This window comes from Carcharodon carcharias, chromosome 19, assembly GCF_017639515.1.
Source record: "Carcharodon carcharias isolate sCarCar2 chromosome 19, sCarCar2.pri, whole genome shotgun sequence".
NCBI classification, from domain to species: domain Eukaryota; kingdom Metazoa; phylum Chordata; class Chondrichthyes; order Lamniformes; family Lamnidae; genus Carcharodon; species Carcharodon carcharias.
In genome coordinates, this window is record NC_054485.1 from 43,602,811 (window position 1) to 43,630,500 (window position 27,690).

The window sequence follows — 27,690 nt, forward strand, 5'->3', positions numbered from 1 at the left end:
TTCTTGTGCTTTGTCATTAAATCTGCTGCTTCTGAAAGCATGGTTGATGGACTTTTTAAAATCAATAATATAAAAAATATTAGCATAAAAAATTAATCATGCAGTAAAAGATGTTTCTGAGAATGTTAACTTCAAATTACTTGTCTCAAAAGCTTTTGGTTATTGAGATTGCAGATATAAGGGGATTAAAAGCACAACTCGTAACAAACCTGATCTTTTACCTTCCAAGCCTGCGTTTGGAACCATCTGATCTGACTTCCAATCTAAACATTTGATTTTCCTGGTTACCTATACTCAACTTGAGCTCATGTGAGAGGAAGTGCACAGCAAAAATCGGTCTGCAAATTGAAACAAAACTAGCAATCTCACACAGAGATTTCTCTCTTCAGAAACAGTGGTGAATTGGAGTTGCAGAGCTTTGCTGTAACTTTTCCACGATATAAGCCCTGTATTACCTGACAGGAAGCTGCCTGATAAAACTATAGCATTCACTGTTGTTGATTTTTTTTAAAAAATGATCTAAAAGATTTGCTTCGTTTGACTCTGCAGCAGCCTTGCATGCTAGGCTACAAGTTCTATACACACCCAGTACAACAAACAGTATAAACAAAGATTAGCATCTGAACCAAACTCCCTTAGAAAAATGTCAATAACTAAACAGATTGTCTAGCAGTTTTATATTGAAAGGCTGCAATTTCAATACGCACACCACATTTTGGATTGATACAGAGGTAATATGATTAGTTTTCACTTTTATATTTTTAACCTTTTTGCTGGGAGAATGTGAATTGTGTTTTAATTATATTGCAGTGGAGTTTCCACTTTTGGAACAATTTGCTGATCCCAGTGTAAATTGTACCCAACATTGTACCCATTTTAATTCTCCGAGTTCCTGCTTAAACTCATTTGCAGATCACTGAATGCATATCTGCCTTATAAGTCAGTACAATCAGGCAACATTTAAAATGTAATTGAAAAAAAATATTTTAAAAAGTTTTCCTAAATGTAATCGTGAAATTTGATTAAAACAGCTGAAAATAAGCATTCTTAATCACCAAACACTGCCTGAGTAAGCATTTAAAATTATTGAAAGTCACTTTAAAAAATATATAAAGCTATTTCCTAGTTATACTGTGGTATATTAATCAGTTTCTTAATAATTTGAAACAAGAATCACAGCTTTTGAATTGGACCTTTCAGTGTTCTTGTGGCCAAAAAGAACTATATTATTTTTTAAAGCCTCCCTAAAGGCCCGTAAAAGAGCAGAATTAATGAAAACTCCCAATTGTGATTTAATCACACGGGGTGTTTGGCCAATTTTGTTGGTGGGGCTTTCTTCCTGCATGATGTTTTTAAAAGAAGCGCAAAAGATCATGGAAACACGCGTTGCGCCAAATGCAATTGCATTTAAAATTCCACAATCCTTTGTGTTGCATTCAATATAATTGTACTCTAGAACAAAACACAGATGACCAGAAACTCCAGCTTGCTCTGTTTATATCGGTGTTGTTTTTGATGTATCCTTATACATGTTGGGATTTTAAAATATCTGAATACTATTTCAGCCTATGAATGATAAATGTTGGCTGGGTCACGAGTTGAACCAAATATCACTACAAGCTGTAAGTGACAGATTTACAAATGGTTTGAGGGTTGGGATCATCTCGCTGAAATTTTGAAGTGTCATGACAAAAGTTGCTGAATATCTACAATTTTGATTATTTAAGTATTTGTTTCCTCTGATGAGGAGGATGAATGATCCAATTTGAATTGGCTTTTGTGGTGGAGTGTTGGCAGACTGGTAACTTGAAGATCTCAGCCTAATCAATAGTTTTTGTTTTGATGTAGATTTGTTTTTGGACTTGATGTTAATTGATTATATATATTTTAAAATATGAATAACGTGACAGGGGAGGCGATGCCGTAGTGGTATATTCACTGGGCTAGTAACCAGGGTTCGAATCCTGCCATGGCAGCTTAAAAGTCTAATGATGACTATGAAACCATTCACGATTGTTGTAAAAACCCACCTGGCTCATTAATGTTCTTTAAGGAAGGGATTCCAGACCCACAGCAATGTGGTTGATGAGCAAGCCACTCAGTTGTATCATAAAAGCGAAAAACTGCAGATGCTGGAAATCCAAAACAGAAACAAAAATACCTGGAAAAACTCAGCAGGTCTGGCAGCATCTGTGAAGAGGAACACACTTAACGTTTCAAGTCCGAATGACCCAACAGAACTGACCCTTTTGTTGAGGAGTCATTTGGACTCGAAACATTAACTCAGTTGTATCAAGCTGCTGCAAAGTCACAAAAAGGAATGAAACCAGATGACCAACCGATACTGACAATGGTAATCTCAGCCCTGTCAACCCTACAAAGTCCTCCTTACTAACATCTGTCTGTTTCAAAGCCTAGTCAAGCAACAACATGGTCATCCTCATGGAATCACACCTTACAGATAATGTCCCAGACTCCACCATCACTATCCCTGGGTATTCCTGTCCCACCGGCTGGACAGATCCAGCAGAGGTGATGGTACAGAGGTATACAGTCAGAAGGGAGTTGCCCTCAACATCGACCCCTGGCCCCGTGAAGTCTCATGACACCAGAGAAGGAAACCTCCTGCTGATTACCATGAACCATCCTCCCTCAGCTGATGAATCAGTGCTCCTCCATGTTGAACCACTTGGAGGAAGCACTGAGGGTGAAAAGGGCACAGAATGTACTCTGGGTGGGGGACTTCAATGTGTGAGTGGCTCAGTAACATCATTACTGACCGAGGTGGCCGAGTCCTAAATGACATAGCTGCTAAACTGGGTCTGCAGCAGGTGGTGAGGGAACCAACAAGGGGGAGAAATATACTTGACCTCATCCACACCAGCCTGCCTGCCTGCTGATGCATCTGTCCATGACAGTATTAGTAGAAGTGACCACCGCACAGTTGTTGTGCAGACAAAGACCTGGCTTCACATTGAGAATACCTCCCACCATGTTGTGTGATCTAGCAACTCAAGACTGGGCATCCATGAGGTGCTATGGGCTACCAGCAGCAGCAGAATTATATTCAAACACAATCTGTAGCCTCATGGCCTGGCATATTCCCCACTCTGCCATGACCATCAAGCCAGGGGATCAACCCTGGTTCAAAGGGTGCAGGAGGGCATGCCAGGAGCAGCACCAGGCATATCTAAAATTAAGGCCTCAACTTCGTAAACATAGAAATAAGTAGCAGGAGCAGGCCATTCAGCCCTTCGAGTCTGCTCTGCCATTCATTATGATCATGGCTGATCATCCAACTCAATAGCCTGCTCCTACTTGGTAAAGCTATAACACAGGACTACTTGCATGCCAAACAGCATAAGCAGCAAGTCATAGACAGGGCTGAACGATCCCACAACCAATGGATCAGATCTAAGTTCTGCAGTCCTGAAACATCCAGTCATGAATGGCGGTAGACAATTAAACAACTCACTGGAGGAGGCGGCTCCATAAATATCCCCACCCTCAATGTTGGGGTAACCCAGCACATCAGTGCAAAAGATGAGGCTGAAGCACTTATTACAGCCTTCAGCCAGAAGTGCTGAGTGGATGATCCATCTCTGCCTCCTCTGGTGGTCTTCAGCAACATAGATGCCTGTCTTCATCCAATTCGATTCACTCCACACGATATGAAGAAATGGCTGAAGGCACTGGATACTGCAAAGGCTATGGGTCCTGACAACATTCTGGCAATAGTACTGAAGACTCGTGCTCCAAACTTGCTGCACCCCTAGCCAAGCTGTTCCAGTACAGCTACAACGCTGGCATCTGCCCGGCTATGTGGAAAATTGCCTAGGTATGTCCTGTACACTAAAAGCAGGACAATTACTGCCCCATTACTCTACTATCGATCAATAAAGTAATAGAAGGGATTATCAACAGTGCTATTGAGTGGCACTTGCTTAGCAATAACTTGCACACTGACACCCAGTTTGGGTCCCGCCAGGGCCACTCAGCTCCTGAACTCATTACAGTCTTTGTTCAAAGATGGACAAAAGAGCTGAACTCCCGAGGTGAGGTGAGAGTGACTGCCCTTGATATCAAGGCTGCATTTGACCAAGTGTGGCATCAAGGACCCCTAGCAAAACTGGAGTCAATGAAAATCAGAGGGAAAACTCTCCACTGGTTGGCCTCATACCTAGCACAAAGGAAGATGGTTGTGGTTCTTGGAGGACAGTCATCTCAGCTCCAGGACATCACCGCAGGAGTTCCTCAGGGTCGTGTCCTTGGCACAACCAACTTCAGCTGCTATATCAATGATCTTCCTTCCATCATAAGGTCAGAAGTAGGGATGTTCACTGATGATTGCACAATGTTCAGCACCATTCATGACTCCTCAGATACTGAAGCAGTTCATGTCCAAATGCCGTTAGACCTGGACCATATCCAGGCTTGGGCTGACAAATGGCAAGTAACATCTGTGCCACAGGAAATGGCCATCTCCAACAGAGAGAATCCAACCAGCGTCTCTTGATATTCAATGGCATTACCATCACTGAATCCCTCACTATCAACATCCTGGGGGTTACCATTGACCAGAAACTGACCTGGACTTGCCATACAAATACGGTAGCTACCAAGAGCAAGTCAGAGGTTAGGAATCATGCGATGAGTAACTCCCCTCCAGACTCCCCAAAGACTGTTCACCATCTACAAGGCACAAGTCAGGAGTGTAAAGGAATACTCCCCGCTTGCCTGGATAAGTGCATCTCCCACAACACTCAGGAAGCTTGACACTATCCAGGGCAAAGCAGTCTGCTTGATTGGCACCACATCCACAAACTCCCTCCGCCACCAATGCACAGTAGCAGCAGTGTGTACCATCTACAAGATTCATTGCAGGAATTCACAAGGTTCCTTTGACAGCACCTTCCAAACCCATGATCACTACCATCTAGAAGGACAAGGGTAGCAGATAGATGGGAACACCACCACCTGGGTGTTCCCCTCCAAGTCACTAACCATACTGACTTGGAAATATATCGCCGTTCCTTCACTGTTGCTGGGTCAAAATCCTGGAACTCCCTCCCTAACAGCACTGTGGGTGTACCTACACTACATGGACTGCCATCGTTCAAGAAGGCAGCTCATCACCATCCTCTCAAGGGCAGCTAGGGATGGGCAATAAATGCTGGCCAGCGAAGGCCATATCCCAGAGAATGAATTTTTTAAAAGCACAAGAGGCAGAAAAAATACATGGGCTGCCCAGGTGTTAAAAGGATGAGAGTGAGGAGAAGCTTGATCTTAGAAAACACCATTTAGAGCACCACATTCAGTATTGGGCACCACACCTCGGAAAGGATTATCAGCATTGGAGGGGGCGCACCACAGATTCACCAGAATTATCATGGGATTAAAAAAACGTTAAATTATGAAGACACCATGGACTAGGCATGTATTCCCTTGAATATAGAAGATTAAGAAGGGTGGTTTAATTCAGGTGTTTGAGATGATTAAAGGAGTTGCTAAGCGTATAGAGAGAGAGAGAGAGAGAGAGAGGAGTAATTGAATTTGGTTGGGGGAGTCCAAAACAAAGTATTATAACCTTAAAATTAAAGCCAGATCATTCAGAGATGACATCAGGAAGCATTTACTCACACAAAAGGTCGTGGAAATCTATAACCCTCTCATACAAAAAGCTAAGTCAATTGAAAATGCTAAAACTGAATTTGATAGCTTTTTCTTGGGTAAGGGTACTACAGGTTATGGTGCCAAGGCGGGTAGATATATTTAAGATAAAGATCAGCTATGATTTAATTGAGTGTCAGAACAGCCTGGAAGGGCTGAATGGCCTACTTCTGTTCCAATGTTCCTGTGATTATAGTCTGGAGAGAAGCTAGTTAAGGGGAAGAAGTGGCAGAGGCCCAACATAATCAAATGTTCTTCAGGTGCCTAAGTAGCCACCATCAGGCCTTCCCCATGATTAAGGACCCTGGCAGTGGAAGTCTCACCTGCTGAGAGCTGCCGGCCCATCAGAGGCTTCTAGCTCCTCATGCCACCAGTGCAGGAGTTGTCCTGGTAGCAATGCACTCCAGGGGTCCAGCATTATCATATGATCTTAGACCAAAGATGGGTGACGGCAGGACGGGGATCACAGAATGGGGGTCGTGGGAAGGGGGTGACAGAAATGTCAAAGGCAAAGACGGAGTGGCTTTCAGGAATCCCCCGCCCCCGCACCCCCCTCCTAATGCCAGGTTTCTCGATCATTCAATGAGTGCCTGCCCTAGGAGACTGCTGACAAAATTGACAGTTTGCTGGGCGGCCTTACGAGGGTGCAGAAGACCCATGCAGTCTCCATTTAATCCCTGAGCCACCCTTAAATTGCACTGGGCTCAGGGATAATCAGTGTCACTTGGCTATTAATGAGTCTAATTGACTTCACGTCACCAGTAGCCGGGAGTCTCTGATCATCTTCTGCCCTCTGACTTAATCAGCGGAGGTATTGCCTTTGCCAGGAAACCAACACGGGGCCATTCCTTTGATTATGTGGGCCCAGCCATCATCCTTCCCACTTTAACAGACTGCATTGAATCCAGTCCAATAATTCTGGACCAGTTCCTTGCAGAAAATGCAATTTACCAGATGTAAAGTAAGTAAAACAGTTTACATCATATAGCATCAACTATGGACCTATCACTAATGATCATACAGCTTAATGAAATTGGAGGTCTGTTGAAAGACTTCTTAGTTTTCTTCGCAAAAAAAAACTATTGGGTAGAATTTTTGGCTTGGCGGGCAGGGGCAAGGCCCACTCGCCGAGGTGTAAAATGACGCGGCGTGATGTCGTGCGTGCGTCCCGATGTTAATGCGTATACAGATTTTCGGCTGCGCACCCGTCGAACTGTCAAAGGCCTATTAAGGCCATTCAACAATCAACTAAATCGTTGACCTGAGCTGCCTGTCCAACCTTAAGGTTGTCGGGCAGGCGAAGAGCCCAGGCGGCCTTCGCATTTTACATGGAACCTCATCCACGGGTGGGATGAGGTTTCATGAACGTCTTTAAAGTGTTAGAAATTTTTTTATTAACATTAATGCACATGTCCCAGCTCATGTGACAGTTTCACATGAGGGGACACGTCTTTAAATTTTTTTTCTCCCTTCATTCAATGAGACAGAGTCTACCTCTGTGCCTCAGGGAGATTTCTGTGCTCTGTCACGTGCATGCGCAAAAGAGCACATTCCCTGACTCAGGCAAACCGCAGCCCGCCCCCCCCCCCCCCCCCCCCCCCCCCCCCCCCAACCCCAACCCCATCACCCACACAGGGAGTGCTCAGCGCTTCTGGGTGTGCATTAATTGGCCCACCCACGTAAAATAGCGGCACCCAGCTGATCAAGGGTGCCTGCCCGCGCCTGCCCTTGCACAATTCTCCCCATTGAGTCCATATACAATCATTTTGAAGTTGCCTTTTCTATATCACATTAGAACTCATTTCCTCCCTCAGTATTTTACCTTCGAATCTGAGGGCAGTGACTCATGTAAGCGATGAGTTCTGTGGGTGTCAACAATTCTGTTATCTCAACCCAAGTGGTCATAATTCATGCATAAACCCAGACAGTGAGCATTAAGCCATTTGATCATGCTGAAGGGGGAGAATCGGTTAATCAGGGTTAAGTCTCACTATTTCTTCACTTTGCATCAACACCTGGTCTTTTTCAGCAGTAGTCACAAACCAAAGAGTGAGGAGACTTGCTAATCTTTCCCCTCCCTAGTCTTGTGGCACTATGGCTAATTGAGTTATGATATCTACGCCAGTCTAAGATTACTTAACTCTGCACAAACAGGGGTCAAATCTGAGAATTTTGTGGTCTGTATGGTTTGGTCCTGCACCACATTAAATTTCCTACCAGACAGATAGATATTAATAGATATATGGCTAGATCAACAAATGTCTTCTAAATTTGTTCGTACACAGTAGACAAGCTGTATGGCGAGAATTTGATGATAGGATAGTTAAAATAGTTAACTAATTAACATAAAAAAATGCAATATGCAGATTGCTATCAAAAAACTCGACATTATTCTTTAGCTAGAACCACTGCCCTGACAGAAAACTTATATCAAATATCTTTTTAGGTTTCGCCATATAATCAATTAAGAATTTCAACACGTTTTAATTAGGGTAGCATTTAATTCTCTGTGCATTTTTATGCATCCAATCTGTTTCATTGAATTAAAAAAAGATTAATGCAGGGATATAAATAATCAGATATTTAATTGAAAATCCATCAGTAGATGAGTCAAAAATCTCAGATGACTTTGCACTATTTTTTACTTCAATGCTGTTACCGATTGAACATTCAAACAAACTGTCAACACTAAGCCTATTCACTAAATAATCATTTATAATCAAAGCAATACAGCATCCAGTAAGACAACTGCAGACCTGTGTTTTACCAATGGTAACTGCACCTTACTCTGTTGGTAATACTGCCTTGTATGTTATTCAAAATCAGCCAAACTTTCTTTGAAAGTCTACTTTGTTAACAGTAGCCCAGTTCTCCAAGTTTATTGGCTGAATTCAAAAACTTGCCAATGGCAAATTAATATCTAGGATTCACAAAAAGAAAAATATTCAAAAATGAGATTTATCAATGCTTAAAAAATGATTTTCCTTTATTGATGTAATTGGTTGTAGAATTGTTAATAACCCTATTTCCACACTAAAATATGCCAATGATATTCACATATGCCAATCCTGCTGTTCCCCAGTAAAGAACTGATCATAGTTTGATAAAACCCACAATAGAGACACAGTTACTAATCATTAATGTTGAAAGGGATGATGAATCAATGACACACAATTCATCAGCCATCAGTGTCTGACATTATGTGGTATATGACATTGTCTGAAACTCTTGAGAACACTACCTTAAAACCATACACAGTTTCCTATTACTCCACATGTAACTAAAGAGAAAGGATTTCCAGCCAAGCATTGCATCTTACTTGAGCTGTAATTTTTAGTGCCTCGTGAGTCTCATTGGGAGACGGCCAACTGAAGCTCAATAATTTAGGTCCATTTCCAGACTCCTAAGTACAAAATATGAGTCAATAATTAAAAACAATTTTTAACTACACTGTTATGTTTATTGCTTTGTTCACAATTTTATAAAGGCTTCTCCTCTTAAATGACTGCATGTAAATGTTGCATTGTTTGTTCTCCTATATTTGAATTCCCCCGAAATTAATCTTCTGGAACAGTTAGTCAACCATGTGGGCATGATAAAGATGGCAGCCTCTACGCTGGCAGTGGCCTGTGGTGATGCTCATGGTTAACTGACATCTCAATAAGATAAACAAACCCTTCACAGCCAGCTGTCCAGCAACCACGTCCATATGATTTACTGGTCATTTTAAATAGGTATAAAAAACTGTACACAAATAAGCGCCTTGGTAATTTTAGATAATAGATTTGATTCTATAAATATGAAAAATCATTATGGGATTTGTGGCTTTAGAAAAGGAATGCAGAAATGTAATTTTGGGATTTCGCCAGCCCATTAGTTCAGTAAAGTATAGTTATCTTCTTTAGGTGGGAGTTATTTGTCTTTGTCATAAATAATGGAAAATTTACCATGCACTGCATGCTACCACCATTTGCTTGCTATTTCTGTTTTAATCTCCAAAGTTCACCGCACAAAACTGTTTATGCTTTAGTTAGACTGTCTTGCCACATGAAACTGAATGATAAATGTTTAAATATATAATAAATACTTAAGATCAATTTGATTTACAGTGAATCAAACATCACATTTTTATAATGATTATGCTATCAGTAGAGGAAATGTGTGCTATAGCTTTCAATAATTTACCAATTACTGTGGTGATGCTCAAGTGTTTTGTAAAAAGAGGGTCTTCAACCATTTTATAAAGGAAAAATGTGACAGGATATGTGGGTGTCATTGCAGTGCAGATGACATGTATCACTTTTAATTTTATTTTGCAGATGCATCAGCAATATTTACAGGAAGGAGGGAAAAGTGTCGATGAAAGCAAAAAGAGCTGAAGAACTAGGCAAAACTGGGACAGGGAGGTCTCGCCGACTTTAACAATTGAACCTCGTTTGCATCTTGGGAGCTCGTCTTCCTGGCCAACAGCTGGCCAATGAACAGTCTGGCTGATGAGCAGGAGGTCACAGTGAAGGCCTTGGAAGACAGCCGCTGGCAATTAGGGGTGGGGTGATTGGGGATAGGGGGGGTGGGTTTGTGAATGTTGGCAAAGGTAGTGGTTGTGGGGGTGGGGGGAAGGCATCAATTTGAGAGGAAAGATCAGCAATCAGGGGAGGGAGGTCGCCAATTGGGAGGCGGAAAGAAGAGCAATTAGGTAGGGAGAAGGGAAGGAAGTTCTGGTCGGCAATCTGGAACAATTCAACATTGATTAGACAAACTGGAATGAGGGGAGATCTGTGATTGAGAGGTTGTGGGGAAAGGGGAGGGGTGGTGTGAGAGGGACTAGAGGCAGACACAAAGGCTGAAGGCTTACTTGGGAGCGCAGAAGACCACTTCTGCCCGCCCTGGCCCACAAGGAGTGCTGAACGAGCCATATGGAGCTGGCAGCTCCCATCTGTCAAGCCTCCTGACCCCTGGGGAACATGTGTGTGTTCACTCAAGAAATCCAATTTGCTGTGGCAACATGCATTTTTATATGCATATTGTAGTCTGGACCTGTGGATAGTGATGGTGGAGGCTCCAGCTTTCTTTCCATCACATGGCTGACCAGGAATCTTTCCCATTCTTACCACCTGCCATGTGTGTGTTGGAAGAATTTACAGGTTGATACTGGGCCTGTTTGACCACTTTATGAACACACCTTCCTTAGCTTCGAGTCACTGAGTGGAAATCAAACACAAGTCTTCTGACTCAGAGTGAGGAATGCTACTCACTGCACAACAAGACCTCCAAAAATGTGCATAACTTAAAATTTGGTCTTTAATCGCACTATAGGAGTCTGATTTAAATCTGATAAAAATGTCTTGTATCTTCACAGCAGGGCACTTGAGTGCACTGATAAAATAGTGACATGTGCATAGGGTAATGCCCACTGTTGAAGAATGAAGTGTGTTTCTGCTTTTAGTACCCAGGTTCAGCATTAAGGTCGAAATAAAGCACCATTACATATATCATGCCCAAGTTGTAGTTTGTGACATAACATACTATTTGCTGGTGCTGAACTCTTTAACCTGCAATTTTGTGCATTTTTATTTGAATCAGCATGTAAAGTATTAAAGAAGGATCTCTAAGAATGGTTCTCAAAGGTAACCATATTCCAGACAAGCTGAATGAACAAAGCAGTATCTTTCAGAAGTCCAAATTCATAAGGACAAGTCAGTGCAATGAAAGGTTTATATTGTCAATTGACCATTGCTGTCACACACAATGATAAACATTCTATGCTTTTGTCAAAAATTTCACTTAAATTCAACAATGATGAATGGCTGAATGTTCTAAGAAATAATGGATGGATACAACCATTTACTGTTTTTGTTTCGGGATGGCACCAGCGATGATCCCAAGCAACCTGGAACCAGATCTAAGCTTAAACATCTGTCTGGGTTGATGGCTTTGATGGCAAGCTGTCTCTGAGAAGTCTTGAGATGGGGATGGGTCACTGATTAGTGGTGCTCTTTGACAACGTCATCATTTTACGTGGGTGGGCCAATTAAGGCCCGCCCAGCGTTATGTCCACCAGGAAGCGTTATGCGCTTCCTGTGCAGGCGGGGGGGATTCCCTCAGCTCGGAGTGTGCCTCTTTCGCGCATGCGCATGAAAGAGCGCACAGATCTCCCCGAAGCCGAGTGCTGCCTCAGGGAGATCAGCTTGGAATTAAAATAAATAGAAATGATAAAAAAATTTCCCCGACATGTCCCCTCATGTGACACTGTCACATGAGTTAGGCCATGTCTATAACTTTCATTGAAAGATTTGATAAAAATTTAAATATCCTCATGAAACCTCATCCCGCCCGTGGATGAGGTTTCATGCTTTTTCCAAAGCCCACCAGGGCTCCTGGCCTGCTCGCCAACCTTAAGGTTGGACGGGCTGGTCCAGTAATGATGTTAATTACTTTTTAAGTGACTTCAATAGGCTATTGACAGGTTGGCGGGCGCGGAGCTGACTTGGCTGCGCCCCCGCTGACCTGAAAATGGAAATGACGTGGGGTGACGTCGGGAGTTCCACTCAACATCATCCTATGTCATTTTATGCATCAGCGAGCGGGCCCCGCCCCCCACTTGCCGAAGATCCTGCCCATAGAGTCCAGGAGTCCATTCCATTTCAGGAGTCTGTGTTTTGGAGTAGGCTTTGAACAATAGCAGACATGAATTCCACAAAAGAGTGCTGTTTAGTCATGTCCATTCAAGGTGCACCCCCCTCCCCCACCCCCACGCCTAGTACGATTCAATTCAGAACTTTCCGGAAGCTTGATATTCTAGGTTAAAATTGCTAAGGTCACTTGACTCCTTTGACAGCCATGTTAACAGTTCATCAGTTCCATTTTTAAATGAATAAAGGAAGTTCCAGGAGCATCGATGTGAGCACTGTCCATGTTTAAAATTATAAATATGACATGCCTTTTACTGGGCATTATACAGTGAATCAAGGAATGTGGAGAGTGGGCAGGAAAGCGGAGTTGAAGCCCAAGATCAGCCAAGATCATATCGAATGGCGGAGGAGGTTCAACAGGCTAAATGTTCTTAATTCAATATATTTTGAAGTGCAGTCACTGTTGTAATTTGGAAAGACAGCAGCAGCCAATTTGCACGCAGCAAGCAATAATGATCAAATAATCTGTTTTACTGATGTTGACTGAGGGATAAATATCTGCCAGGACTCAGGGAATAACTCACCTCTTGTTTGAAATACTACTACGGGATCTTTAATGCACACTTGAGAGAACGGACAGGGCCCCAGTTTAATACCTTGTCCAAAGATAACCCCCAGAAACGCACTGGAATGTCAACCTAAATTTTTTTGCATTTAAACTCTCACAAAATGAACATAAATCCACAGCCTACTGACTCAGAGTGCTACCTAGTGAGCCATAGCTGACGAGTCAGTCTACAGCCGCTCTCAGGCAGTGTGTCAATCTCACAGCTAACAGCTGCACAAAGTGTTTTGAAAGTTCCAGGTCAGCCAAGAGGATAGCTAAGTTAAATCTGAAACAGTAGTCCATTCTACAGGGTATGAAGTGAGCCTATACCTTAATGCTTATACTCAGAGAAAAAGCAAAAGTGGCAACTTTAGTTGTATCAAGAAGGATAGTGAAATATGTATTTCACTATTATAATATTTGCTTCATTTATTTATGATGTGTAAATAAGTTCACTTATTGGCCCAAATCCTTTGTCTCAATTTGCTAGGAATGTACAATCAGCCTGCCTTTTGAAGAGCTGAGAATTGCACACTAGTACATGGTATGCTCTAGTAACCAATGTACAGATTCTAATGTGACCCAGCATTCAGCTTTGTAAGAGCACAAAACAAAAACAGAATTACCTGGAAAAAACTCAGCAGGTCTGGCAGCATCGGCAGAGAAGAAAAGAGTTGACATTTCGAGTCCTCTTGACCCTTCAACAGAACTAGGTGAATCCAAGGAGAGGGGTGAAATATAAGCTGGTTTAAGTTGGGGGGGGGTGCGGTGGGGAGAAGTGGAGGGGGGTGGTGTGGTTGTAGGGACAAGCAAGCAGTGATAGGAGCAGATAATCAAAAGATAAAAACAAAAACTAAAAACAAAAAACTGCGGATGCTGGAAATCCAAAAGAAAAACAGAATTACCTGGAAAAACTCAGCAGGTCTGGCAGCATCGGCAGAGAAGAAAAGAGTTGACGTTTCGAGTCCTCATGACCCTTCCACAGAACTGAATCATGGTATGATTTGAATCAAAAGATGTCACAGACAAGAGAACAAAAGAACACAGAGGTGTTGAAGTTGGTGATATTATCTAAATGAATGTGCTAATTAAGAATGGATGGTAGGGCAGTCAAGGTATAGCTCTAGTGGGGGTGGGGGTCATAAAAGATTTAAAAATAATGGAAATAGGTGGGAAAAGAAAAATCTATATAAATTATTGGAAAAAACAAAAGGAAGGGGGAAGAAACAGAAAAGGGGTGGGGACGGAGGAGGGAGCTCAAGACCTAAAGTTGTTGAATTCAATATTCAGTCCGGAAGGCTCTAAAGTGCCTAGTCGGAAGATGAGGTGTTGCTGTTTGTAAGAGCGCTGCTTGTAGAGGTGTGACTGGCAGCTCAACAAAGAAAATAGAATTTACAGCACAGACACAGGCCATTCGGCCCAACAAATCTATGCTGGTGTTTATGTGCCATCCAAGCCTCCTCCCATCATTCCTCACCTAACTCTTATCAGCTTAGTTCTCTTTCTTTCTTCCTCTTATGCTTATCAAGCTTCCCTCAGATGCATTTATAGTACTCACCTTAATTACTCCATGTGGTCACGAGTTCCACATTCTTACCACTCCCTGCATAAAGGAGTTTCTTCTGAATTCCTTATTTGATTTAATTGAGGACTATTTTATAATGATGGTCTCCAGCTTTACTCTTCCCCACAGGTGGGAACAAACTCCCCAGCCGGGATTTTTAAATCAGTGCGCCATCCGAATCAGAGGTGAGCAGGCATGTGAATTGGCACAGCCGGCACCCATGCTGGTTTGCTGCCATGATTGCGACCCTGAGCCATTTTCAATGAAGGTGGCACGGCGTTGGATCGGCTGCCCTCCACTTTCCAGTGGGTATTCAATGTAGGCCAATTATTGATATTTACAGGATCTATTAAGGAAGGCCCCATTCCCAGTCAGCAATGCAGGCCGATGTGGTGGGCTCAAGGTAGGAAGTGAGTGGGGTGGGGGTGGGGGGGAAGGTAGTGGCAGGATGGGACAATGAGTCACATGAGGGATCATCACAGCTGCCGGGCCACAGCTGCATGATGTGGCCGGCCCCTGGCAAGGTCACCCCTCCAGGATCATGGCCCAGCAGCTGTGGCTTTTTGAAGAGTAAAATAAACTTACCTGGTTTCTCCCTCCATCTTCAGATTGACAGCTCCCACCACAGCCAGTGGATCTACTAAGCTACTAGCAATCACTACCTCCACTAGCACCTCCCCCAACTCCCCGCCCCCCCCCCCAGCATCAGGAGCCTTCCTGCCATCCCTAATTTTGTGGTGGACTTGCTCCTCGGACTTTAGTTGGCTCCAGCTTTGACTATTCCAGTGGATGTGTCTAAAGCACACCATGCAGGGTCAGGACTGGTAACTAGCTCCCATGTCCGGTTCCTGAACCCTGATTGAAAATCCAGCCCTTTTGTGTCCACTGTATCAAAACCTTAATAACTTTGAAGGCGTCTACAATGTCACTCATCAGCCTTCTCTTTTCAAGAGAAACATTCCAGCTTGTTCATCCTCATTAAGCAAATGAATCCCAAGGATGAAAATGTTTATGTTGGGCTCATGCCCTTTAGTTAGGTATGCTGTGGGCACTAATGTGTGTTTATGACCCAAAAACAGGACATAACTAATTTCCACCTTCACTTTGTACAAATTCAGAACCCTTTCTTCAAGGAACTGTATTCATTAAAAAAAAAACAAATGCAATTCTACTGTAGAAAATAAAACTCACTCAAGCAGCATTGAGAGGGAATTTGCTGTTGATTAATTACAAGCACTCAAACTAGATAGAAGCTAGAAGAATCATTTGCTTCATATCCGCAGATTCAGCAAAACACATCATAGTAACTTAAATTTGTTTAAGAAACTTACTGAAGGACCAATAATTCTGACATGCATTGTAAGAAATGATAGGGATAGAAATGAAAAGGACATTCAAAGGACCCTGACCTTAAAGTGGCATGACCTGCATGAAAACTTATTTGGCCAAACATTTTTTTGGAATCAAGAGCATGAATCCTGCTGCTTTTCTGGATCTTGCTTATAAAGAATAATTTACCACATAGCTTTCCATTAAGGTTACTGTTATTCCTTACACCAGCCTTTTATGAAAGCAGTAATTATACTGTTATACTTTTGGTTGTGTGTTTTTGCAAATTTCTAATACTGGCTAGTTCTAGATTTCGGGGCAGGAAGCAATCCCATACTGCAGTGCTATCAGTACTCTATATCTAATACCACCTTTCCTGTCCAGGAAACATTGTCAAAATTATGGTGACTGACTGCAGCAATGAGTTTTGGAATAACAGATAACATTGTTCAAAATTGTATATTTGCACCAAATATATCCCACACCAACAGCACCAATTTTGAAATTTGCATCAGGGCAATCAAAAATATTGTGCAATGGAGTAAAAATCCTTCAGCTACATTGGTTGTGCACCGCAGCTGCATTGACTCAAATAATGTGGAAAATCACTTGCATACTTTTTGACTTTGTGCTAGCTTGACAGAAGAACCATTACGCTAATGTGCTGCATGCATGAAAGTGGCAGATTTAATGCATTCACCCTGTAACAAGTCAAGATATTAAGTGCAGCTTTGTATGGGACCAGTTTTTTTCTTGTGTTTCCTACGCAGTCACCCGGCCTGTTTACTGCAGCTAATAATCCTGACTCGCCAAATGTATTTGTTCAAAGATAGTTGGTGTTTCTTCCTCTCTCTTTTTTATATTTTTTCTCTCTGAGTTCCTTTTATCAGGGAGGTGTCATAGGGTGGTGCTTATCAATGGCATCTGAAGAATGTTGGCAAAGGTGGAGCCGCATCAGGAAAGCGCAAATGAGTCACACCTAGAGTGTGAAACCATAAACACACTTTTTCATGGACAATGGGTCATCAATGACAGGAGCACAATCCTCCTGCAAGCTGTGACACACTGTAACATGAAGCAGTCAAACTTCGTGACCTTAGAAGCACCAGGCACCCAGCTTTTTCTGGGGCCTGACAGCCAAGGGCAGAGGCATGGGCAAGCACCTCTTTGGCCATTGCAGCACCTAGTTGCAATGAAAAGTGGCATTTAAAAGGTCACAATTCCCTGTGTGGGTGCTGATTTCCAGAACCTTAGCCACAATGTAAAGCTGCATCGAGAATGACACAACAGCAAATGGGTGCAAAGGAATTAAGAATGGACAAGAAAGGGTGTGTAAACACCACCTGAAGTTCAAAGTGTTGGTCAGCAGCCCTTCAGAGAACAGTCCCCTGAAACAACTACAATTGGGAACAAATTAAGTCCCAGGTAGACTAGAGAATGAAGGGTCTGTGTGTGTGTGTGTTTGTGTGTGTGTGTGTGTGTGGGGGGGTGGGGGGGTGGGTGGGGTGGGGGAATAAGAGGGAAATTTTAAAAATGTGGACCAATGGCTTACATTCTGGGCCAACACAGCTGATATCACCATAGAAATGCGTTTTAAAAAATCACACTACTTAATTTGTTAAAGTTCAAACGATGTAGTCACACCCTTGTCAATCAATTCACACTTTGCTAGTAAGTTTCAATAACAATCAACACGGAAATAGATAATTGAGGCAGTTGTGTCTGTCTAAGCTCTAAATCACAGCTATCTACGCTTTCCTCACCCCGTTTATTTTTCTCTCTCTTCAAATGTTTATCTAACTCCTTCCTAAATGTTGTGACTAACTGTGCTTCACATAGCCATTTGTGGTAATGCATTTGAACCATATTCTACTAACCCTTACCTTCCCTTTGTGTTGCATGACAATATAAAATCAAACATCTAAGGATCTTGAACTTGAGGAATGAGATATGGCTGGTATTAAAATGCTCTATTCTGCTTCATTCTTCATAAATTCCTATCTAATGAACAGCACAAACCCATTTGACACCTTTGCTCAACCTATTTCCTCAATAGAATATAAAAGCAAAAAACTGCGGATGCTGGAAATCCAAAACAAATTATTAATTTATTTCCTCAATATCCTGCATTGGGCATTACCTAAAGTGATGGAAGTTTGTAGACATCTTTGAGTTTGATTCTTCATCTTTAAGAGAAAAATCTTATAACATGAACCAAATTTAAAGATTTTATTCTCATCAGTGCTGAGTGATGAAACACTTTTCAACCCAGTGACAGTATTATCTACACAGAGGTTAGATATAGCAGAGGCTGCATGAATAATTTACCCGGGTAGTTCCAAGAATGAAGGACATTGTTACATGGATATATTGGAGAATCTGGTGTTGTTCTCCTTACAGGATAGAAAGATTTGATTGAGGTGTTCAAAGTCATGAGGAATCATGACAGAGTAGATAGAGAGAGAAATTGTTCCTATTGGCAGAAGGGTTAAAAACCAGAGGAGCCAGATTTAAGTTGATTGGCAAAAGAATCAAAGGCTGCATTAGGAACAAAAAATCTTACTCAGCGAGTGGTTAGGTTAGGTTCTTGAATGCACTGCCTGAGAGCTTTGTGGGGGTAGATTCAATAACGGCTTTCAAAAGGGAATTGGTTGAGCAACTGAAGAGAAAATTTTTGCAGGGCTCAGGCAAAGGGCTGGGGAGTTGAGCTGCACTTGCAGAAAGCCGGCAAGGACATGATGGGCCCGATGGCTTCTTTCTGTGCAGCAAGCCCTTTATGGTTCACTTTCTCTCTCCCTCCTTCTATAGATTACGTCGTGTCCGTTAATGAACCTTTACCCAACCTAAAAATAAAGCTCCCGAATTCATCAGTGTGAAGCATCTCCTCTTCCCATGCCCGCTATTGTTCAGTAATCTCTAAACCAGACAAACTGAAGAAAGTTGTGTGTCTGAATTCATGCCAATTGGAGACTAAATAAGGATTGTTGAAATCTATTTACATAAAGGTAGAAATGATTGACGACAATACTTTCCAAGCGAACCTAACACCTTCATACCAGATTCCTCTCTTTTTCAAATTGATTGATCAATAAGTCCATTAATGTAGTGGAGAAAAATTTGGTATGAGTTGGTTCAGCATTTGTAAGATAACACCACTGACAGTAATTTCTACCTTATTGTATTCTTAAACCCAACAGTGACAGAAGATTGTCACCCAGCAGTCAGAAAGCTATCTATGGTGCAAGAATCATAAAACCACAGGTCATTGAACCAATGTCTCTGAAGCAGTTATTCATTTAGTAACATTCCTCCATTCCCATATCATTATTTTTACTTTTAAAATATGTATCCACTTGCCTGCTTTCCTAAATTATGCTTTCACCAATGCTTCTGGTAGGATATTTCACTTCCTAACACTCAGCATATATGTTCAAGAATCTCCTCACCTCTCCTTTCATTCCTTTGGTGATTTATATTAAACATATGGCCTTTAGTTACTGAATCACTGACCAGTAGATTATTTCTCACCCCCCACTCCACTATTTACCTTATTAAAACCTCTTTTGACTGTGAATCAGAATCAGATCTCCTCTTAACTTCCTCCATTCTTACAAAGAGTTCCAGTTTCTCCGTTTTCTCCTCATAACTAAAGACTCAAATTGTTGGTGTTATCTTAGTAAATCCTTTCTGCACCTTCTCCATGGCCTTGACATTCTTTCTAAGGACATGGTTCCAAAAACAGGACACACTATTCTAGCTGTAGCCTAACTAATCATTTGTATAGTTCTCGCATTCCCTCTTGGCTACACTGCTGTTTATAAAATCCAGGTTCCCATACAAAGTTTTTCTCCAGAAATTTATCAACCTGTCTTCGCTCTTTCAAAGATGTAAGCTTTTACTTAAAGCAGGCAGTAAGGAGATTTTTCATTCCATTTTATTAATCTGGATTCTATTGAAACCAGCTGCAATAGACGATAAAACAGTAGTTTAGAATCCTGTTCTACCAGGTTCCCTAGATTCTTTATGTCTGGATCTTGTCTTCGATTAAAATAAAAACTGCAGGTTTAGTACAATCTGCTTTTTTTGTTTGTACAAATATTACAAAGAAATAACTGTTCATTCCTTTTGTTCACTTGCAAGCTGAAATCAGTTCATGTAAACTAAAGCAGGTACTTCTACAGATAGAAACCTCTGATACTCACTTCGTCTTTGCCTCCTTCCCTTCAAGTCATGGCTGCCGGTGTAATCCATGGAGTTTAAAATGATCACCACCAAAAAGAATCCAAACTGCATAGTAATAACTGCACAGCTCTGTCTCTGTTCTAGATGAAGGCTGATGCTGATGAAGGCAATTCCAAAACGATATTTATGATCTTTGATACTGTTTCCTAGAGCAACTCACAGAAGGAAGTCTGAACACTCAAGGCTCTGTCCACATACACATATGAGTGGGACAAGAGAAAGCATGTTTTCAGGTATAACTCCATGGAGATTGCAACTTGATGGGAAGTGTTCTGTCAAAATCCATTCAGATATATGCTACATGAATATGTGTTCTCTGCTAGCCACTGTATAAGCTGCAAGAACAAATATGGAAATAATTAGTCTGCATTCTGCGAACGTGGAAGTACAGAAATGGCAATTAGAATATTTGTAGTATTTTTAAAAGTTTGAACTTTTAAAAACTGCCAGAAAAGAAATGCAATGGCGTGAGGTTTTCTGTTCTTAAAGAAGTAAGTTTTGATTAAGTGGCTAGAATTAATGAGAAATGAAAGATAAAATTTTGAAGAACAACAATACTTCACGGCCACTTCTAAGTAAAATACAAGAATGAAGTCTAGCATAACTACCATAATACAGTTTGTCACGTGCAGGAATTTGCTGAATCAGAACTTATGATTTTCAACATTTCCACACTTGACGATGATGCCCCGAAATCGTGATGCAGGGAAGGAGCTTTAGTCACCCCTTGCCCGTGCCTTTTGTAATCAACTGTGTTTGTATCTTAAAATACTCAATATCCATCTTCCTTGAACTAAAATTAAAACTGGGGAGTTCACTGATAAAGCATTAAGTGGCCAGCCGAAAAACACACAGTGCCACCCTTATTGGGGAGAAACTAGCTTTCATAGATTGAACACTGTGGATTAAAACAATGAAGGCAAGAACTCAACTGGAAAGACGAGTCAAAAGTTTCTGTCAGAAATTATCATACTTTTTTTTAATTGGTCTATTTGCCCATTTTTGAAGACCCTTTCTCTCTTTCCACTGCTCTGGCCCCACCTAAGCCCCCCTAATCATTTTGAAACAAAGCATAAAAGAGTCTGAACAAATTCTGCACTTCCACTCAGTTTTGTCGCATCGAACGATTTGAAATGAGGTTTTCTTCATTATGAAATCGGTATAAGAAAATAACGGGAATAGAAGTGTGTGTAAGATATTGAGTAGCATGCTACAAATTAGGGAAGTTTGGATGGTACTGGAATTCAGGAGAGGGAAACAGAAAAGAAATTATCATTATCATTCAGTCTTCATGCTATTTGGCTGCAAAGAAACACCAACCTACAAACTTTTTTTTCTAATACAAATAAGGGATAAGTCTTACTGATATGTATGGTTTAATAGAAATCTGAATGGTTATGAGATAGGGACTGAAGATATGACTCGATCTGAAGTTTTATTTTGCAATTTAATACAGTGCAAGACATTGCCTAGTACAGATTTTTAGACTCAGTTATTTTCTTCCTTACCCTCCCACCTTGCATTAAATGCAAACATATTTATGTCTCTTACCGTTATGCCTCCAATCACGACTCTCCAACCTTCAGCGAGGATGGATACAATCTTAGCTGCAGCCACCATTAATACTGCTATCTGATCAACTGATAGGAGGTGTGTTTCAGGGAGGGCAGGGGGAGGGCACATGATGAGACTGTTTTTGTTAAGCTTTACCTCTAACCCATCCTTCCCCAATCAACCCACTACACTTCACAGAGATGGACTGCTCCACTGCTACACAGTGCTCCACCTAGCAGCCATGCCAAGTACTGCCAACACTCACTCAGTGCGGATGAACAAGCTTGAAGGGTATGCCAAGCCGGGATTGAACCCCTCAAATCTAATGACTTGAAAGGTAAAATATGCTATTATATGAGGTCGTAATATGATCATGTACTGCTTCAGCAATGATGAATCATTTATTTTAAAATACTTACAGAAATTGTTATAAACAGGAAAAGTGAATCTTTATATTTTGAGGGAGTATCACATGCCATACCATTACCAAATAGAGAGTTATATTTCTGGTTAAAATCTTTACTTTTAGTCAGTTTATTTATGAAAACTTATTAAGGATACATACAGTACTAACAGTCCTTGCATCAATTTTCAGAGTTTATTTAAAACCAGGGAGAATGTATACACTGGAATAGTAAGGACATAGTTATAAATTGCAACTGATACTTAGAATGAAATGGTGAGCTCAGAGTGCAGGTGAAGGAATAAGCGCATCAAATCTATTGAAAGGCCTGCTGTATGCACACACTGTGGAGATGTTCTGCTTGACATACTCTGCATAAATCTTCTGGAAAATGTACTCCAAATTAATCAGCAATGGAAAAGTCACAGTCACATTTTAATCCCCATGCAATAATGTGCATCAACCCCATATACGTCATTAAAAATTGTCTTAATCTGTCAGTCCAAATTAACTTTTACAACACCTGTCAGTAGGGTAGATTTTTATTCTCCATCAATTGGGCAGTATTGACATTTGTAGCAGCAGATTCTCTGCTCTTTATAGAACCCTCCAATTTTTCAATGGAAGATAACCCACTCCATCAGATTACCGTCCAAGCTGTGAAGACAAAGATCTACCCCAAATTGTTTGTCTACCAACGCAGCACCTGCCGCTTCCCAAATCAGGTTAACATTGTAGGGAGTTAAGTGACATGATCTGGAAATACAATATTTAAAGTGCTATGGTTGAATTATACATAAGTGACTCTCCTAAAGCAATCTTGAGGGTTCTTGCACTTGTTAAAATATTTGCGCTACTTAACAATTTTTTAGACTTCTTTTCTGTGCAGGGGAGGGAAAAAAATTAAAGTCCCAACAACAGATTGTACCATATAATCATAAAACTTTACAAAGGAGAACTAGACCAATTAACCCATTAATCCTGTGCTTGTTTTGTTTAGCATGTGAATGTGACATGCTTGTGCGTCTGTCTGCCTTGGGCAGAGGACATGAACTGAAAACATTCGGCAGAATATATTGTCTCCCCACTTCCATCTTAAAAAGCAGTGATACACACTTTGTCTTGTTCTGTCCTTGGCATAGAGAGCTCCAGCACAATGCACAATACCTTTACTTAAATGAAGGCAGTCATCTTTAGTTTATTAGAAATATTTTCTTTTTACATATGTAATCAGTCACTGAGTTAACTTCCCAATACTTGACCATTTATTTAATGGTACAGGACTATTCTGAATTTGAGAAAATTTTCAGAATTATGAAGAGAAACCATGGCATAAGGAGGCCCCTGTTTCAATTATAGGTGGAAAAAAATTCAGCATATGAATGCTGTCTGAAAATAGCAGAACTAGTTACAGCTGATTTAGTTCCTCTGGCCCCATGCTGGGCAATGGTAGCAAATTAAGAAATCTGGGAAAATCTTTGGGGTTTGAATAGAATTGACAAATTCACAGGTACATCAATTTATTTTTTTGGCATTAACACACAATTTAGATATTAATTGAACAAATGTTTTTTTTCCTGAAAAACTAATGACAAAATGCAGAGGAAGAACGTAAGAGAGAATATAAAAGAAAAATTAATTCTTTCAGCCAATTTTGTTGCGTCTGTCTGATGTGAACCAGTGTACATTTTATAAAATTAAACAGCTTTAAATGATGGCTCTATAACAGATCCTAATAAGACTATGAGCGTTATTTTAACCTTGCTTGCTGACCGCAGGAAGCCCACAGGATTGAGTGGAATGGCAGTTTTACACCCCACACACTATGACTCTCTATTGGCTTGAACGGAGAGCAAAATCAGATGGGGTACAAAACTCTGTGATATTCTCAGTTTCCCAACAGGTGGGTTAAGTTGAAATTCCCCCTGTTAAATCAGATGGAATACATGTTGTTTGAAAAATAATCTATAGTCGGAAAATGTTCACCCGCTTGGTGGCTTTGCACAGTATAAGGGTGTGTGGCTTTGTAATTCTTTCACACGTTGAGTTCCTAGCCTCAGCCACACTACCATGGAGAGGTACTAAACCAAGTCTCACCATTTCCTCCATCGAGGTGGGGGCATGTTTTGGGGGGGGCGGTGGGGAGTGCAGAAACAGCTGAAAAGGAAAAGCGTCCCCTTATGCCTCTCCTATCAGCAGGTTTCAATGTAACATCTGCAGAGGCGGAAGAGCGATATTGTGTTAGACCATGCAGATGGTGCAGGAGTAAGAAGTATCGCAAAAATCTAAGCCTCAGACTCTAGGGGAGAAAAAAAAGACACTGCGTAAGCCACTTTAAGGAAATAACTCTGTCTCTAATAGCAATATATTAAAACCAATATCTGCAGCACCACAGACTCATCCACTTCATCTTGCTTTCATAACTTTATGCAGGCTTTCCCCATTCACTCTCCTATCTTAAATGATTACTGCACAGCATACGACTTTGTTAGAACTCAGAGCGGTTCCTTTCCTCTGAATATGGGAAATGTTACCTCACGTTAAAACTAAACTCCTCAACTCCTGCGTCAGTTCTCAAACACAAACCTTAATGCAACTTACACGTTTTGGAATGTAATTTCCTGCTGCCATCCTATTTTGAGAGTGAATTTGAGGAGCACTGAGGCTCAGCCTAAGTAGCATTTCTGTAGCAAATATTAATAGCAGAAAATAAGTCACTACAGTCTCAATGTGAAACATAATCCTTCGCTGTGATAAGAAAGTCTCTTACCTGAATATTAAAGGCCTGCTGCTGTACCATCAACAGGTGTCGAAGAAAGTTTCTTTTATTTGGTTCTTGCCTAAGTAAAACATAAACCACCGACTATTTATCTCCGTTGCGCTCTCTGGACTTCAGTGGCAAAACTTTTATTTTTGTGGGTGCTCTTGGTATTTCTCAGTCTGTAAAAGTTACATTAGCTTCGAAATTATCTCAGTTGACAGCAACCATGGCAGCATGGCTGTAGTGAAAGGTATGACTTAATTTTACTCAGCTGTTCGAACAGTGCACAGAGGCGCCGGTACTTAGCACTCCAGAGATATGAATGGGGCAAAGCCACTGGGGATGTGCAGCATCTGAGAACTATAGATGGGATTTCCTCCAACAGGACCTGCTGTCCACTGCATCTCAAACAATGAAGCTTTTTAAGAACAATTTAGAATATTCTGCGCTGCAGGAGATCCAGTTTTTGATTCAGACTCCACGCTCTCAAAACACTGATTATAGCTCACAGCTCACAGCATCTCGCTTTGAATAAACATCCAGCTCTCAGCTCCAGCATACACAGGCTGAACACATTTGGTCACACCTCTTTACACTTTCATGCCAATCAGGTGGTCAAAGGGAAACCCTGGACTGGATTAGTATGCATGCTGTCTTTATTGGGATTTCCATAGCTGCTCCTAATCATGCAGCATATCTGCATGTGGCTCATCAACTTGCGATTAAACTATTGCTAAGTTTTCTTATGAGTCTTCATTTTAGTTTTAATTTTATTGCTGCAAATATAGATTGAACATTGAGGCAACAAATGAATGAGAATGGTCTATTTTGAAACTCATCCTAATTATATCTCTGCAGTAACTTAACTACAATGATAGCAAAGTAAGAAATCTGGGAAAAGCTTTGGGGTTTGAATAGAATTGACAAAGTTACAGGTATGTCAACTTAATTGTGTGTCAATGCCAAAAAATAAGATGTTAATTGAATAAATGTTTTTTTTTCTGAAAAACTAATGACAAAATGCAGAGGAAGAATGTATGAGAATATAAAAGGAAAATTAACTCTTTCAGTCAATTTTATTATGTCTGTCTGACATGAACCAATGTATATTTTATAAAATGTATTGTAAATTGGAACCAGATAACTGAATGACTAAATATTTTATCTTGAAGGAAAGAAACTGCATCAAAACATTGACAGCACACCCAGCCTCTAGGATACACATGCCATTCATTATTGCCCAGTAATAATCAATATTATAAGAAGATCCCACTAATACGACAGACATGTTATTCCTCAATTCTGAAGTGTGCACCCAGGATTATCTCATGTCACAGATGATGGCAGCTGTACTTATTTCACACCTTAATGCAGGACATGGTTTCACAAAGAGATTTTCTTGTTTGTAGATGAAAAGATCCAGAAAAACATGCAGCACTATTTTGTAATATTGTCACATGCAAATACCACAGTAAATTTGTTTAGACATGACATCATGTTTCATAAAAGTAAGGAAAATGTAGTTGTTTCATGAATCCCAGTGTACTTACAAAAAAAAAATCTTCAGAATAGCTATTAAAAGAGAGATAAGTCCTTAACTGCAGCTGTTGAAAAGCAAAATCACTAATACTTTGAGTTGGCAACAAACAATGTTCATGAAGAGCAACCTGTACTTTGAGTGAGCCTTGTTCTAGTGCTTAAAGTGATTTCGGACACCCTACTATATTTGATTGATCAACTTCCAGCCAAGTATTTTATTTATCCAATATACCTATTCTTGGCCCCTACTGCAGTGGCTGAATATGTATGGAAACTATTGTATGCAATATTGATATATTACATTCAATGAATTTGCATGGCATTCTTTTGTCCATTAATTTAATAGAGGAGTTAACCTGCACAAAAATCAAAGCTGACATTCCGGTGCAGTACAGAGGGAGTGCTGCACTGTCAAGAAGTGCCATCTTTCATGTGAGGCATTAAACCGAGGCCACATCTGTCGCCTCAGGTGGTAGTAAAAGATCCTCCAGCAATTTTTCAAAGAAGAGCAGAGGAGTAACCCCTGGAATCTTGGCCAATATTTATCCCTGAATCAGCATTGCTAGAACATATTATCTGCTCATTTACACATCGCTGTTTATGGGGTCATGCTGTGTGTAACTTGACTGCTGCATTTCCTCCATTACAACAGTGACTATACATCAAAAGTACTGGCTGCTAAGGACTTTGAGATTTCTTGTGATCATGAAAGGTGCTATCTAAATGCAAGTCTTTCTTTTGCTTAAAATAAATTAAGATGCATTATGTAAACATTTAAGATAAAGCCAAGTTTTTAAATAAAAGCAGTCATCTCTTAATGTGTATACAGCAGGTTTCCAATGTGCAAACTGAGAGGATTTTAACTTGTCAAAGAAAAAAATAAGTATTCAGCTAATATAGTAACACTTAAAGCACACAGCAAACCAGATCCTAGTCTTATTGTTATTATAAAGTTCAGGTCTGCATTCTTGTAAAGGAGGAGAGCCTCTCCACAATTATGCAAGTAGCCGAGAAGGCCCAGTTCCTGAAGTCCTGCCCCCGAACACGGCGACTACCATTTTCACAGGGTGGGGAATGGGGATGGGTTTGAAATTGCACATCTGAGGTTCAGAGTGGCAGCTGCCTCCGGTAATGTCTGATTTTCATCAGCTAGGAGTGAGAAACATGATGTGTACAGATTACGGCTGGTACCAGCATTTCTAAACTTTGCAGCTTTGCTTGGATAGGTGGGGGACTGGAGAAGAAATATATCCTTTTGAATATGGCTGCAGGAGACCTTTGGTAAAGGTCAAGTGGCCTTTGGGCAAGTTAAGGTATGCTTTGGGATTGTTAAAATTAGACATGAATGTGTGTAAAAACTATAAATTTATTGGAACTATCAAGCTCATT

General features: G+C 40.9%; 1 protein-coding gene across 1 annotated transcript in view; it reads right to left on the reverse strand.

Annotated features, from left to right (window-relative positions):
- rspo1 (R-spondin 1) overlaps positions 1-20,079 on the reverse strand; it is a 211,599-nt gene extending 191,520 nt beyond the window's left edge. Inside the window, exon 1 of the mRNA XM_041213264.1 lies at positions 20,005-20,079. Within this exon, the coding sequence (XP_041069198.1) occupies positions 20,005-20,053 (49 nt within the window). The 5' untranslated portion in view covers positions 20,054-20,079. The remainder of the gene's footprint in view (positions 1-20,004) is intronic.
- Between the last annotated feature and the right edge of the window lie 7,611 nt (positions 20,080-27,690).